Source organism: Eucyclogobius newberryi, unplaced genomic scaffold, assembly GCF_026437365.1.
Source record: "Eucyclogobius newberryi isolate DKJ021-1_F unplaced genomic scaffold, fEucNew1.0.hap1 SCAF_5, whole genome shotgun sequence".
NCBI lineage: Eukaryota > Metazoa > Chordata > Actinopteri > Gobiiformes > Gobiidae > Eucyclogobius > Eucyclogobius newberryi.
The window spans coordinates 26,990,255-27,005,151 of NW_027316167.1; the positions used below are offsets into that span (position 1 = coordinate 26,990,255).

The following is a 14,897-nucleotide window of genomic DNA, read 5'->3' on the forward strand; positions in this document are numbered from 1 at the left end:
GTTCTTAACATTCCCTAAGGCTATAGCTACACTACTCTACTCTTTAAATGGTCCAAATGTAAATCCACCGTAACAAAGCTAAATGTAAAACATTCCGTTTCACTGTTTAAAAGGCATGTATTTGTTAAATTACTACAATAAACTCGTTCGTGTTTATCAGATCAGCGTTCAACAGAGGGCGCAGAAAAAACGCCACTTCACAAGCTGGAGAAATGTGAGGTCTGCCTCAAATCAGGCACTGAGCTTTTATTAATGCCCTCTTCAACAAACATTTATATTGTACTTGCCTCTCCGCAGACTCGGCCTCCTCGTGCGGTGGTCCGTTCACTTCAATGGGGAAAGCTTGCCCTCATCTGACCTTGGCCTGAGCAGTGCAGGTCGTTCCTCCTGGTCCATTCACAGGTGGTTTCCCTAAACGCTGCCTTTCGTTTGGCCTCGCGCCGTGGACAACATGCATAACTACCTGTGTCAGCAGTGGTCAGGAGCAGGGTTCACCACTCTTGCTGTTTAACAGTGTTGCTGCTTCGCTTGCTCTGTTTGATTCTGTTACTTTTGCAGTCTTGCTCGCTGCTTTGAATTTGGATGTCCATTTCTCTCATAAAAAAAAAACATCTTTGCAGTCATCACTGCAAATCCAAGACACCATTTAAAAATGAATAACACACTTGTTCACCTAAAGCTCCAATAGTTAAATAAACTCAAACGTTTGGAAAAAGATATCGTAGCTTTATTTTTACCGAAAGATTCAATTTGGATAATTAGTACAAGAAAATGATAAAGTACCAATTTTTACATCAATTATTGACCAAGCTAAGGCCCTTTACAATATCTTACTGGCTTGGTATATATTAAAAAAGCAATGGACAAAATAAAGCGCCAACGCTGTATGCATGAAAAGAATAGGCTGCCATACATCAGTTCAACAGGTGCGATGTAAAAACGTGGTTCACAAATAACTGACGTAACAAAAGTTCAGGAGCTCAAAAACAATATGCCCATTTGAACAAATTGAATTCCAAGAGATCTTGCAATATAATGAGCAGCACATACATTCATAAATCCCCATTTTAGTTTGAAGGCGTTTTGTTAATGTGGCTTTGATACTACTTACTGGAGAAAAACAAAATCTAGCTACTGAACAAATGACATACTCACGGTAACAAAAGTGATTTTAGCCGTTCACTCACATCATTAACTTCTGTAGAAAAGACTAACTGATGCAAAAATATTTCTTTCGGTACAGTCTTCAAACTTGCCTCTTATCAGTATTAAACGACGGGGACATTGTTGCTGTTGAAGTGACAAAGTTCATGATGAAGGGCTGCATTTCTTTGTGGAATTATGCTGCAACTTTATTATCCTTCTGAAAAATGGGCAAAAGTTACATATCTAGAACAAAGGTCTTACACCGCTGTTTTTACGAATAGGTTATTTACCCTGTATTCAAAGTCAGAGAAGTCTCGTCCTCTTCCTCCTCTGTATCCCCCTCTGAACCCAGGTGGGGGGCCGCGAGGAGGTCCAAATGACCCCCGGCTGGTAGGTCGCCCACGTCCTCCTCGAGGCCCGAATCCCCCTCGAGGCACATATCCTCCCCTTCCACGATAGCCGCCGCGGCCCCTGTGCCTCAGAGGAAGGCCAAAGGTCTCTGCATTCATGCGCCTCTCCTCTGCCCAGTTCGGCCTCCTGTCCCTGGCACCAGTGCACAAGAATACTTAATATACTTCTTTAAAGCAAAAATAGACTAAATTGTTCATATTGAAAAGGAGGCAACGTGATAAAAAACAAGTTTAGTTCTCTATGGAACTGGGTCATTGTGACTGATGTTGCCATAAAAATCCAATACACCAATTATTGTTTAGCTTCAACTAAAATATAATTGAAAATAATATTCTCCATTATAGTGCCACTTTTAAATAAGGGCTTGTAATATCTCATTCAAGTTAATGATCACTTGGGAAAGTAGGTGCTTTCTGCTCACAGCTGCTTCATTCAACATGACTTAAAAAATGCCTTACTTTGAAAATCCTCCTCCTCCTCCCGATTTCCTGTAGAGAAAACAGTTGGGTCTGTAAGTAATTGGACAGTGACTCGTTATGCATTTGCCAAAACTTAAAAAAGGTACAATTAAAAAGGTGCCTCCAGAACACAAACCCCCTTCGAACTTGCAAAATACATATTTCTTACTTATAGATATACTAAATTCCCTCGCTCCGCCATCACCCAAAACCCTTCTGCAGAACAGATGGAAGCTCCAGAGAACACTACAGGCAGCAAACTATAGATGTTTTTTTGCATTTACAAAAACACGATTTTGATATTTGTAAAAAGTTGAACCACTTTGGTTTCACACGTGCTATGGTGAAGGATTCACAGTTTGCATTGTACATCTTGTTTCACACGTTTCTAGTTGATTATGATGCTGTTTTTTAATCATCTAAAAGACCGGTTTGCGCCTTGTGGATAGTTGAACACGTGTGGGGTCACAACTGATCCAGTGGTGCCCCTGATCTGTCTGCGTCCGTTTAAGCTGGCTTGTACAGTGGAGATGCCTGTGTGCAGCTTAAACTCCTACAGGAACAGTGCAGCCTATTCCCTTATCAATCCAAAGTCCATGAACAACCTGAAGCCCCTCGGAGCGCCCGATGCCCCTCGGAGCGCCCGATGCCCCTCGGAGCGCCCGATGCCCCTCGGAGCGTGTGATGCCTTACTCAGTGCACAGTATGTGGATAATGGGAGCGGTGGCTTTAACGGACACTCAGAAGCTTTCATTTGAAGAATATAACATCTGATCAGGAATTTCCACAAAAACGTCCAAATTTGTGGAAAAGTTTTGGAATTACTGCTCCTTCATACATCTTTTTCAGGGGGTCAAAAGTGATTGGACACAAAGAAACATGTGTCATGGCTTTCAGACTGTTGCTAGAAACAAAAAACAGTGCCTCAGTGGTTGTACCACTTATCCACCAGCCCGAGGGTAAGGTCAGAGGAATTATTATTATCAAAATTAAGGTATTTTCAATAATATAACAATACTGATAATTAAAAAAAACTCATACTTTGTCTTGGAGGGGCAGTTGGCTTGTACAGTGGAGTCACAGTTATGTCATCACAGTGACAAAGCAATTGCAAAATTAGAATTTAGTTGAATTGGACCCGATCCTTTTATTCTCGATATCAGACATGAAGGCCAACCATGCCAGCAAGATACATTCGCTATTTTTACGAGTTCACAAACTTTGGAAATGACATCTCGCTAGGCTGCAGCCGATTGGACAGGCTGATCACATGGCATTTAGGGTCGAGACTGGAACCAATCACAGCGCAGCATTGTGGTTTGGGCGCAAGTCAAAACAACCTGGCCGTACTTTGGCCTATTTTAGGAGAAATACGGCCTCTTTTGTTTTTCAAAAACGTGCTTTGTAAATTTGTGGATGAGAGCACTAGATTTAACACAATCTTGATTTTTCTTCTTTGACGCTTCAACCAATCAGCGTGAAGTTTTTTTGTGAAGTCACAATTGCTTTCTGCGAGACTTTCTAGATTGATTCATGTGAAGAACTCAACTAAGAGACAAATCAATGTAGCGTGAGCCAGGTTACATGAAGGCATGAAAAGGCAAGTTATATGGATATACCTTGGGTCATCACAGGACAGGTTATCAAAGAAGGACTTTGTCTTGTCGTAGTATGTGTTAATGACAGTCTCTTCAACAGCCGTCCCCTCATTAGGTGCAGGTTCAGAGTCGGCACTTTCCTCTCCATTTAGTGCTTTATCCGGTTTGTCATCTGTAAATTGTGTCAAAGGAAACGGCTCAGTATTCCTAAATGTAAATGCAGCAGCTGTGATTAATCAATTTCTTACCTTTGATTTTAAGCTTGTTTTGCAGTTCCTTATCAATATCATCTTTATGAAACTGAGCATTAGCAGTTTCAAAGTCAAAATCCTCGTCAAACTTCATGGTACCATCCCTGCGCAGGTTAACCCGGCCTCTGCTGCGATTTCCTCTTCCACGAGTTCGCCGTACAGCCTGAGCAGAAGCTACAAAGAAAAAGACACAAAATATGGTCATTTTCAGGGCTCATTATAGGAGGCTCAATCCCATTTTATCTCACAAGAGCTTTAGTGGGATAATTAGAAGATCAATAACGTCTGTGACCTGCAAGTTACATTTGTGGCGAGGTGACCCCACTCAGACAATGAATGCATGAATCTCTAAATATTTTTAATAAAAAATAAAATAAAAAAATCTAGTGCACTAGAGCTCGCATTTCAAATGCACAACACATTTGGCAACAGAGTTTGGCTTTTTGTGTCAAAATTTCACATCACAAAAGGTTTCTAAAATTATTCTCTTTTCTGTGTATGGTTAAATATTTAGCAATTGTTGCCGTATTAACTGATTTTAAGTTTGGTTCATTGTCCAGCAAAAATGCAAACCTGAGAACCTGGTTAACACTAACCCCTTTATATAACCATTTAGCAAGAACATCCATGGCAATTCATGTATTTATTTCATACGAAAATCTCTACATGTATGAACTGAATATTGTAACGTACAGTTAAAACTCAAGCTGAAACATAATTAAACACAAAAATGCTGGAGAAGTAAACAATGGTAAGAAAAACTCCGTACCAGCTTGACGCCTATTTGCTTCTTGGATTTCCGCAGAGACAATGTCATTTTCTGCCTCCTGCAATTTTTGAACTTCCAAAGCTGGTAAAAAAAAGTTAAAATAAAAAAGTAGACAATAAAATTAAGTCAACATATGACATTACCCATGCCTTGAAATTCAGTACATCTGTGATCTCTTAGAAAAGCACTTTCAGACGTGTTCAATCAAATTTGTGCTGTGATATTCTTACTCACGTCTTCTCTGTTCCAGAAGGTCTGGTGGCTTTTGGTTGACAATGGTTGAGGAGGTGGGGGCCTTGGACACCGATGCTACTGCTTGAGACCTGTGTCCCACTGGTGCAGGAGCTGCCGACTGAGGCAGCTTCACATGCTCCAGGGGTGCGCTTTTTTTTAAGACGTCAACTGGAGGACTCGTGTGATCTGCCAACATTTTAGGTTCAGTGGCCCTCGTCATAATCACAATCAAGAAAGTTTGAGTTGGAGGACACCATTTACCTGCTACTTGTGGTCGAAATTGATGGGCCACTCCAAATTGGCCATAGGGTGCCACGGGGACACTGCTGAAGGAAGCAGCAGACTGAAATGATGACGTAGCTCCACTGGAAGGAGGTCCAAGTGAAGACTAAAAAGCATAACACACATTTATTGCAACTGACATTTAGAGCCAATAACAATGCAGAACCTGGACATACTTGAACGATGGCAGGATCATGTGGAGGGGAGGTAGTAGTTTTCGGGGCCTCACATACGGTCAAATCCTTTATGTCACTGCCTCGAAAGATGATGTACTCAAATATCTCATCCCGTGGAGGAATAGGTCTGTCAGTAGGCCTGTCTTCAGTCCCAAAAGACTTCACTGTGGAGACAATAAAACCCTTTTAAAACAAACTAATCATGCTACTCTGCACGTCGAACATCACATAGACACGTCCATAGACATGATCAAAACAAAGTAAAAGTAAACAAAAGCATGTTGGAAGCTGCTGGTCACTTCTGGAATAAACAATTAGAATTACATAGTGTCAAAACACTTTTAATGCTCCATTTTGGTACTGAACATCTTTCAATCTCCAATGGTTTAACTTTTGGCTATCACTGGGATACAGTAACCCCGAGCTCTGAGGGGTGAGGATTCACTTGATTTAGCTTTAATTGTCATATTTAAAAGGTTTCACACTCCTCTTTTATATGTATTTGGTAAAACGTGACCATGTTTGTGATTCCGTTCCCATTTACCAAAACGTAAACAAAGAACCTAGCACAACTATGCAACTATAGCATTAGCCGTGGTATGCTAACTAGCACACGTAACGCAGCTCGTTTTATGAACACTCTACAGTCCTAATCTCTCCCTCATTGTGTTAACTCACACTAAAAACAGCGAGCTCACCTTTAGCAAGTGCCACGGTGGAGTTCACGGTGTCAATGGTGTACAAAATGCCTTCATAGCGGATCCCGGCCTTGGAAACGAGGCTAATTTTGCTGCCAATGTACGGCGTCCCTCCTCCGCTCATGGTGTCGCTCTCTTCGGTTCCACGCGCAAGATAAACTGTGTCCGGCGAAAAGCAGCTGCGACTCAAGCCTGCCACGCAAAGCCAACCGCATTACACGAGGACGGGGAGCTGGCCACGGGGGTTTCGAGCTGCGCCGATCTCTACCACGACATGGCCGATCGCATCTGGCTCATCAGCCGCCGCTAAGCATGCCGGGAGAGAGAGAGGCTCGCGAGCCACAGCGGGACAAAGCGTTTTTATCGCGTTTCCTCCTCGTTCCACACGCGCCACATTTCAACCGTACGCGACCCGTGCATTATGTTTTACAAGTCACAACACACGTCTGCGTGTTTTTTTAAATTAATATTATTATTATTTTTTACCCCCACTCACTTTTAAGGGTTACTTTTGCTCGTGTTTATGTTCACACGGCATGCTCTAAATGTCACGTTGGCCCGTACATGTGTCGCGCGTGGTGCTGTGTAATTACATAGATATAAAACGTGACAGGTCAATGGCGATGATCAGACGTTTGCAGCGGCCACAGTCTGCTCCGCGCCGCGTCTGCTCCGTTTATATAATGACGTCAAACTCATTCCCACAATGCCTAGTAACACGCATGCGCCGTGCAGATACAACGGCTCAGAGATGGCGGGCGCCTCAGACCCTCTGGAAGATATGCTCTTTTCAGAGGTGGACGAAAAGGCTGTGAGTGACCTGGTGGGATCGCTGGAGTCTCAGCTCGCAGGACAGAGCGACCCGGCGGCTAAAGCGGACGAGAACGGACGCGCCGGCTCAGTGGCACATGATAACCATCACTTGGGGAAAACGCTCCCAGGTACAGGAGGAACCACAACACAGGAACATCAACAACAACAACACGGACGCTGTAATAAGCCTGTAATGCGCCAGGGTAACACTTCCAAAAGCGCCAGCCCAGATAAAAGCACCAGCTCTCCTGCTTCTTCTGGTGAGCCCTCCTCATCATCTCCAGCTGCCTCTGTGCACGCCACTAGCATCAGTCTGCAATCACATGGAGCATCCATCACAACACTGACCACCACACCTGGCATGTCAACTCTGACATCTACGGTCAGCATCAGCACCGTGGCCAACCGGAGTCAGAAGGTCGCCTCCAGTCCGTGCGAGACCTCCACCGGGGTCGTGTCGCCAAGAAGGCGCTTCACCACGCCGCGGAGGAGCGCTGCTGCCCGCGTGAAGAGTTTGAACGGCGCGGTGACGACGAGGAGGAGCAGCAGCAGCAGCAGCAGCAGCACCGCAACAGGAGAGATCAGCGCATCGCCCGGCTCCCCCAGGCCCGCGCCCCCCACTGTGAACACTGCAACATTTACACTGTCGTCAGGGCAGTCTGCTATAGCTCTGGATCGGGGGACTCCTACTATTGCTCTGCGCAGACTACCTAACCATATTGTGGCGAGCATAGCCCAGAACGGTACCAGTGTATCTGCTTTGGTTGAGCGGGGGGCTCACATAGGACCCTTGAACGCCACAGCAGCTCCTCACAGTACCAACGAGGTCAGAGACACCTGTACTGAAGGATCTCTCTCCAAATCTGAATTGTCCAGTCAGATGGCTAGTGTGAATTCAGATAATATGTCTTCGACCCCTGACACTACCACACCCCCCACAACAACCACATTAGCAGCTACAACAACAGTGACCACTACAAGCGTCAGTCAACCTCTGACCTCTGCCACAGTGGCTCCCACTAATGTTTCAGTGGTAACAACTACATCTATATGTGTTACTGGACTAACTACACCAGTAACTACTACTATGGTCAGACCAGCAGCCCTCTCTCCAACACCTGTCATGGTCACCTCTGCACAGCCCCGTCCAGGACTCACCACACCTCAAAGGATTGTAACCCCTCAGTTGATTGTCAGACCACCTCAACAGCAAACAACAATACAGCTCCCTCCTGGGTTCACCATTCCACCTGGTAAGGTTTAAATGATTAAACTCCCAGACCATCAAAATCTTCACTCATAATAAAACATGAGAAAGTACATTGGCATGAGACTGACACAAAGCAGGGTAATCGACATAAAACCTCTTCTAAACGGAAAACATTTGAATACTTGTTGTTTTTCTTCCTATTTCCATTGAAGCAGAATAAAAACTCACTGAGATGACAAATCTCTGCACGAGTGCCAAGCAGCAACAGTTACAAAGTCAGACATAATCTCATACACAAAATCCCGATAATACAGTAACATGATGACAGATTGTTACGATTTTCTTATTTTGACTTTATTTGGTGTGTTTATACCTGTTGTACGTGTAAATTACAGTTTTACACCAATCAAGTTGGTATTTGTGGAGAAAAGTTGAAAACTCTGTAGAAAAATGACAGGAAGTGACATTCCAGTCAGAGTTTCTGATTAATTTACAAAAAAAACTAAAACTTTTTTGAGCCTCTAAACATTAATTCACCGAAATAAAGTTGCTGTCATATATTTTAATTTGTCAAATAAAAAGATTATTCATTTTTATAAAACTAGCTATTCTGGGATAACACTTTTTATAATTCAAAATATATAAGGGCATTTTAGTTCAATGAGTCATCCGACCTGTCATATGCACTTTAATGTATAATTAAACCTGACATCAAATAGAGACAGAAACGATCTGGTTAATTTCATGATCCGTTCACATTTTTAACTTGAATCACTGTCTGTACTAAAATATATTTAGTATGATAGGAAAAAAATATATTTTCTTCCGCCTATAACATTTTTGAATGCTGTAAATAATTTAAATGGCAGAAATGTATTAACCAAAAATCCATCAATCAAACCAAGACATTTACAGGCACATACCCGATGCATTGTTAAAATATCGGCTTAATATTGTTTTTGAGATTTTGCCAAAAAATAGGGAGATAATTTATTTTTAGTGCTTTTCAGTGCTTTAACCTGTGAAAAGTCTGAGCTCACCAGTCCACCTGGTCTAGGGGCACAATGATGGTGACCCCAAGTTGGTGCTAAAGCAAAGCGCTCCATGTTTAATTGTGTCCAACATCTGCAAGTAAGAAAGGCTTGTGCTGTTAAAATACTTTTTCACATCTGCCCCCTTTGGTGTAAATCTGTGTCTATTTAATAATCCACATTTTTCTACATCTTCACTTTGGTAACTTGCAGGAATGGTGTTGGTGCGTACAGAACTCGGCCAGCTTGTGATGGTTCCTCAGCAAGCTCTGGCCCAAGCCCAGGCTCAAGCTCAGGCCCAAAACAACACCAGCCCACGGCCAGCCACACCCAGCACTGGGACAGCCTTCAGGGTCACAACTGCACAGGTCAGACTCATAGCACCCAGCACTGGGACAGCCTTCAGGGAGCCTTCAGGGACACAACTCCACAGGTCAGACTCAGAGCACCCAGCACTGGGACAGCCTTCAGGGACACAACTCCACAGGTCAGACTCAGAGCACCCAGCCCTGGGACAGCCTTTAGGGTCACAACTCCACAGGTCAGACTCAGAGCACCCAGCCACTGGGACAACCATCAGGGTCACAACTCCACAGGTCAGACTCATAGCACCCAGCCCTGGGACAGCCTTCAGGGTCACAACTCCACAGGTCAGACTCATAGCACCCAGCACTGGGACAGCCTTCAGGGTCACAACTCCACAGGTCAGACTCAGAGCACCCAGCACTGGGACAGCCTTCAGGGTCACAACTCCACAGGTCAGACTCAGAGCACCCAGCACTGGGACAGCCTTCAGGGTCACAACTCCACAGGTCAGACTCAGAGCACCCAGCACTGGGACAGCCTTCAGGGACACAACTCCACAGGTCAGACTCAGAGCACCCAGCACTGGGACAGCCTTCAGGGTCACAACTCCACAGGTCAGACTCAGAGCACCCAGCACTGGGACAGCCTTCAGGGACACAACTCCACAGGTCAGACTCAGAGCACCCAGCACTGGGACAGCCTTCAGGGACACAACTCCACAGGTCAGACTCAGAGCACCCAGCACTGGGGCAGCCTTCAGGGACACAACTCCACAGGTCAGACTCAGAGCACCCAGCACTGGGACAGCCTTCAGGGACACAACTCCACAGGTCAGACTCAGAGCACCCAGCACTGGGGCAGCCTTCAGGGTCACAACACCACAGGTCAGACTCAGAGCACCCAGCACTGGGGCAGCCTTCAGGGTCACAACACCACAGGTCAGACTCAGAGCACCCAGCCCTGGGACAGCCTTCAGGGACACAACTCCACAGGTCAGACTCAGAGCACCCAGCACTGGGGCAGCCTTCAGGGTCACAACACCACAGGTCAGACTCAGAGCACCCAGCCCTGGGACAGCCTTCAGGGACACAACTCCACAGGTCAGACTCAGAGCACCCAGCACTGGGACAGCCTTCAGGGACACAACTCCACAGGTCAGACTCAGAGCACCCAGCACTGGGGCAGCCTTTAGGGACACAACTCCACAGGTCAGACTCAGAGCACCCAGCACTGGGGCAGCCTTCAGGGTCACAACACCACAGGTCAGACTCAGAGCACCCAGCACTGGGACAGCCTTCAGGGACACAACTCCACAGGTCAGACTCAGAGCACCCAGCACTGGGGCAGCCTTCAGGGTCACAACACCACAGGTCAGACTCAGAGCACCCAGCCCTGGGACAGCCTTCAGGGACACAACTCCACAGGTCAGACTCAGAGCACCCAGCACTGGGACAGCCTTCAGGGACACAACTCCACAGGTCAGACTCAGAGCACCCAGCACTCGAACAGCCTTCAGAGTCACAACTCCACAGGTCAGACTCAGAGCACCCAGCCCTGGGACAGCCTTCAGGGACACAACTCCACAGGTCAGACTCATAGCACCCAGCACTGGGACAGCCTTCAGGGACACAACTCCACAGGTCAGACTCAGAGCACCCAGCCCTGGGACAGCCTTCAGGGACACAACTCCACAGGTCAGACTCAGAGCACCCAGCACTGGGACAGCCTTCAGGGACACAACTCCACAGGTCAGACTCAGAGCACCCAGCCACTGGGACAGCCATCAGGGACACAACTCCACAGGTCAGACTCAGAGCACCCAGCACTGGGGCAGCCTTCAGGGACACAACTCCACAGGTCAGACTCAGAGCACCCAGCACTGGGACAGCCTTCAGGGTCACAACTCCACAGGTCAGACTCAGAGCACCCAGCACTGGGGCAGCCTTCAGGGACACAACTCCACAGGTCAGACTCAGAGCACCCAGCCCTGGGACAGCCTTCAGGGACACAACTCCACAGGTCAGACTCAGAGCACCCAGCCACTGGGACAGCCATCAGGGACACAACTCCACAGGTCAGACTCAGAGCACCCAGCACTGGGACAGCCTTCAGGGTCACAACTCCACAGGTCAGACTCAGAGCACCCAGCACTGGGACAGCCTTCAGGGACACAACTCCACAGGTCAGACTCAGAGCACCCAGCACTGGGACAGCCTTCAGGGTCACAACTCCACAGGTCAGACTCAGAGCACCCACGTGTACCTCCAGGTGTCATCAATATTATTGTAACACAACTGTAACAGATGTCATATAGTCCTGATTTATTTTGGGAAAATAAGATAACATTAAAGCATAAACATTACAATTTTAGATGTGATGTCTATAATTATTATACACAGTTGTATTCTTCTAAAATTAACATGTCCTAACCATATACAGTGTTTTATTACCTGTACCTGGTTATAACCATTTAAAATCCCTTTCACTGTTTAGTATTATATGCAAAACATTGCATTTATTTTTCATAAACAGCCACTATCCACAAAAAACAGACCAAAAATATAGATTGGTTAAGTTGTAGTGAATTTGTCATTATAGAATACATAATATTAATAGGAGAATTAACATCTTATTGTTCCTTAATCATTTTGAAAGCACTATCATCAAACTTTAAAAAGGCACTAAATTATTAACAAGTCTTTTGCTTATAATCACCTGTAGATTCCTCCTTAATGTAAAGTGGGGGTTGAAAAAAGCAATTGAAAACTGTGTATTAAAAACTTTTAAAATAAATAAATAGTCAAGTTATTTTAATACTAAAAACTTGTGGAATTATCTGGCACTTTTTCCATGTTTTAATTTACTGCAGGGACTAATAAATGACACTAGGGGGCAGTAGTCGATTGTATTTTTCAGTATTGGTGTAAAATAATTAACATATGAGAGTTTTTGAGACCAAGGCAACATGCTAACATTTTCTTTAAGGAGAACATTCAACTGTACAATTAGTTTTGTTAGTTTTGCACGTTTCTATAATATTGCATATTTCCAATAAATTTTAAATTTCATTCTGAGAGATTCAGTCAGTTTTAAAAGCAGTTCTATATTTATTTATTTTGCCACATTTACTATAAACAAGACATCCTCTCTAGTAGAAAATAAAGGTCAGAAGAATTAAGGTTTGCCTGCCTGTCAGTATGAGTCCTGAAGCAAAGCCGGTCTGAAAAGAGAGTCGCTGATTGTCATAGGCTTTCACAGGCACATTGATGACAAATTAGCAGGCTGGGGCATTGCCATCTCGACAGGAAAAGCAGGAGCAGAGAAAATGAAAGGGAATGGTGTTTATTCCCAGGGCTCAGTGCCTCTGTCGGCCTGTCACTCTTCCCATGACCCTGAGGGGAGAAACGGAAGGCATCCTGAGCTTCCTTCCTTCCATACCTGTTAAATCATTCATCATCCAACTGCCTGATTATTTTAAAAACCTAACAAGGCTTTGGTTCTCAAGTTTGCGTATGTGAGACGCAGCGCTGGAGCTCGACGCTGACGGTGGGATGCACCCGCCGGTGGCTCTGACTACCACCCTCGCCTCCACCACCCCTTTTCTCATCCTTCTCACTTCCTCAGTGAAAAATATTTTAAATTATTCAAAACTTTTAATAACGGGTCTCTCCTTCCGTTTGTTATACTACTTTTGTGTTTGACGCTCTCCTGTCCTTGTCAGAGTTATGGTTCTTGTGCAGTCAGCCGTGTGTCTTTGTTGACCACATTTCTTTGTTTTGGAACGTTGTGTTTCTCAGCAGTGGGACACAATTTCGAAATATTTTGGACACGAGATGTACATGTAAGATTGTAGATCACTCGTGTGGCTTCTTTGTTCATCCTCAGTCAGACAGATTTGCTTTTGTTCAATCATATTCTCTTCATAGCGGGGCTGAACATTAAATTAAATCTGATCAACATCTCAATTCCATCCGCTAAAATGTGGTTAGATCGCTTGTCCACCAACCCGAATGTTGGCGGTTTGATTCCAGTTCGGACCTATTATGGTTATTGACACTTCACCCTCAGTGGCTAGTACAAAAGGGGTGTGTGAATGACTGTTGATGGTCGGAAGGGCGCGGACTAGACTCTGTTCTGTATAAATAATACAATATAAATAATATTAGATGTTAGATATGTACTTTGTGTGTTGTGGTAACTCTTTCCTCTGTGTGCGCTCTTTGTCTTGTGTGTCGCTCTCCTGCAGTCTCCTGTGACCCCTCAGACCAACAGACAGTGTGCTTTGACCCCAGCCAAGATGACCCCTTCTCCCTGTCCGCCTCCGTCCAGTCCCGCCCTCCAGACCCCATCGTCTTCCTCCTCTTCCTGTCCTGCACTGCGCCCAGTGAGATACTCTTTCTGTTTGCTTCCTTTCAATTCTCGTTCTGTGTCTTTTTGCTGTATTTTATTGCTTTAGTTTTTAATAAATAATACTTTACTGGTTTATTCAATTTCTTCTATTCTTTTCACACTCAGTTCCAATATTGTAAATCTCTCTGTTCTAGGGCGTGCACATCCTCATTTCCGTTTTCTAGCAATTATTTTTCTTTTTACTTTTTAATTTACTTTTAATGCTTGATGATGATTGAATCATTGTGTTGTTCTTGTGCTGGTTATTGACCATGTTGTTATTGTAAATGAGAATTTGTTCTCAATTGAAATACCTGGTGAAACATAGAATAAATAAATCTCCAGATCTTGAGCTTGGCTTGGTCAGGACTTTAGGAGGATTTTACTTAGGCAAGGGAAGGTAAGGCAAGTTTATTTGCAGAGCACAATTTGTACACCAAATATGTAAGTATGTAAGTAAGAAAATATACATTAAAATCACAAAACAAACTGATTAAATCATAAAACACCATCATATATTGTACTTAAGAAGAGACAATTGCAGATAAAAACTAAACTAAGCCTAGATTTGAGCATTGTCAGGCCTGTCTCACTTCTTCAGGCAGTGTTCATATTTTTGTGTGTGTTTTTATTATGTTGATGAGTCAAACCTGCTTCTTTCTTGCCGTGAGTGTGAGTGCCATCCTAGTACATTGTGTTTTTTAATTATCCGTTACAGAATAGAGAATCTCCTATGGTTTGCGACCTCCTTTTGCAGTGATCATCCTAACATTTTAGCACTGTCTTCTGTAACTTTCTTAATTAACTCACTTTTACACTTTTTGTCACAATTGTCAGGATTGCCCCTTTCGGATTTGAAGCATGGGATTAATACTGTAGCATTGGACACTGCTGAAAGTTCTTATATTGTGCAGTTGCAGTTAAGCAGGGGACATTTAGGTTTGGAATTTTAAGAACACGTAATAGATCTTTAGATAAAAGTTACCAAATCACATCCTGAAGATGTTTCTGAAGGCTTTTGGTCTTCCTCAGCCTCTGGCCTATTCCTCCTCCTTGTCTGTTGAGTGATGCTGAAGTCAGGACACCAGATGTGACAGGAACGCTGTGGCGCCTGCCTCCTGTTCT

General features: G+C 44.4%; 2 protein-coding genes across 4 annotated transcripts in view; one reads left to right on the plus strand and one right to left on the minus strand.

The window, feature by feature from the left end:
• Nucleotides 1-705: 705 nt before the first annotated feature.
• On the minus strand, nucleotides 706-6,294 carry lsm14ab (LSM14A mRNA processing body assembly factor b). Its single transcript, XM_072465157.1, has 10 exons — nucleotides 6,024-6,294; nucleotides 5,326-5,489; nucleotides 5,129-5,255; nucleotides 4,868-5,053; nucleotides 4,634-4,714; nucleotides 3,862-4,038; nucleotides 3,635-3,785; nucleotides 2,016-2,045; nucleotides 1,437-1,689; nucleotides 706-1,363 (listed from the first exon to the last, which is right to left on the minus strand). Exons 1-10 carry the CDS (start codon nucleotides 6,145-6,147, stop codon nucleotides 1,340-1,342), a joined length of 1,317 nt encoding a protein of 438 aa, XP_072321258.1. The 5' UTR covers nucleotides 6,148-6,294; the 3' UTR covers nucleotides 706-1,339.
• A 452-nt stretch (nucleotides 6,295-6,746) lies between these two features.
• LOC140381756 (transcription initiation factor TFIID subunit 4-like) overlaps nucleotides 6,747-14,897 on the plus strand; it is a 60,441-nt gene continuing 52,290 nt past the window's right edge. For 2 of the 3 annotated variants that reach the window (XM_072465892.1, XM_072465894.1), the window contains exons 1-3: nucleotides 6,747-8,089; nucleotides 9,291-9,445; nucleotides 13,630-13,767. In XM_072465892.1, coding sequence (XP_072321993.1) covers nucleotides 6,775-8,089; nucleotides 9,291-9,445; nucleotides 13,630-13,767 — 1,608 coding nt within the window. In that variant the 5' untranslated portion in view covers nucleotides 6,747-6,774. The remainder of the gene's footprint in view (nucleotides 8,090-9,290; nucleotides 9,446-13,629; nucleotides 13,768-14,897) is intronic. The other variant, XM_072465893.1, reaches the window with a different exon arrangement.

What these genes read in the sequence shown, in the direction of transcription:
- lsm14ab (XM_072465157.1), bottom strand. Translation starts at nt 6,147, where the DNA reads ATGAGCGGAGGAGGGACGCCGTACATTGGCAGCAAAATTAGCCTCGTT. An exon ending in ATGATCCTGCCATCGTTCAA is followed by an intron (nt 5,256 to 5,325) that starts GTATGTCCAGGT and finishes TATGCTTTTTAG; the next exon opens with TCTTCACTTGGACCTCCTTC. An exon ending in AAACAAGCTTAAAATCAAAG is followed by an intron (nt 3,786 to 3,861) that starts GTAAGAAATTGA and finishes CACAATTTACAG; the next exon opens with ATGACAAACCGGATAAAGCA.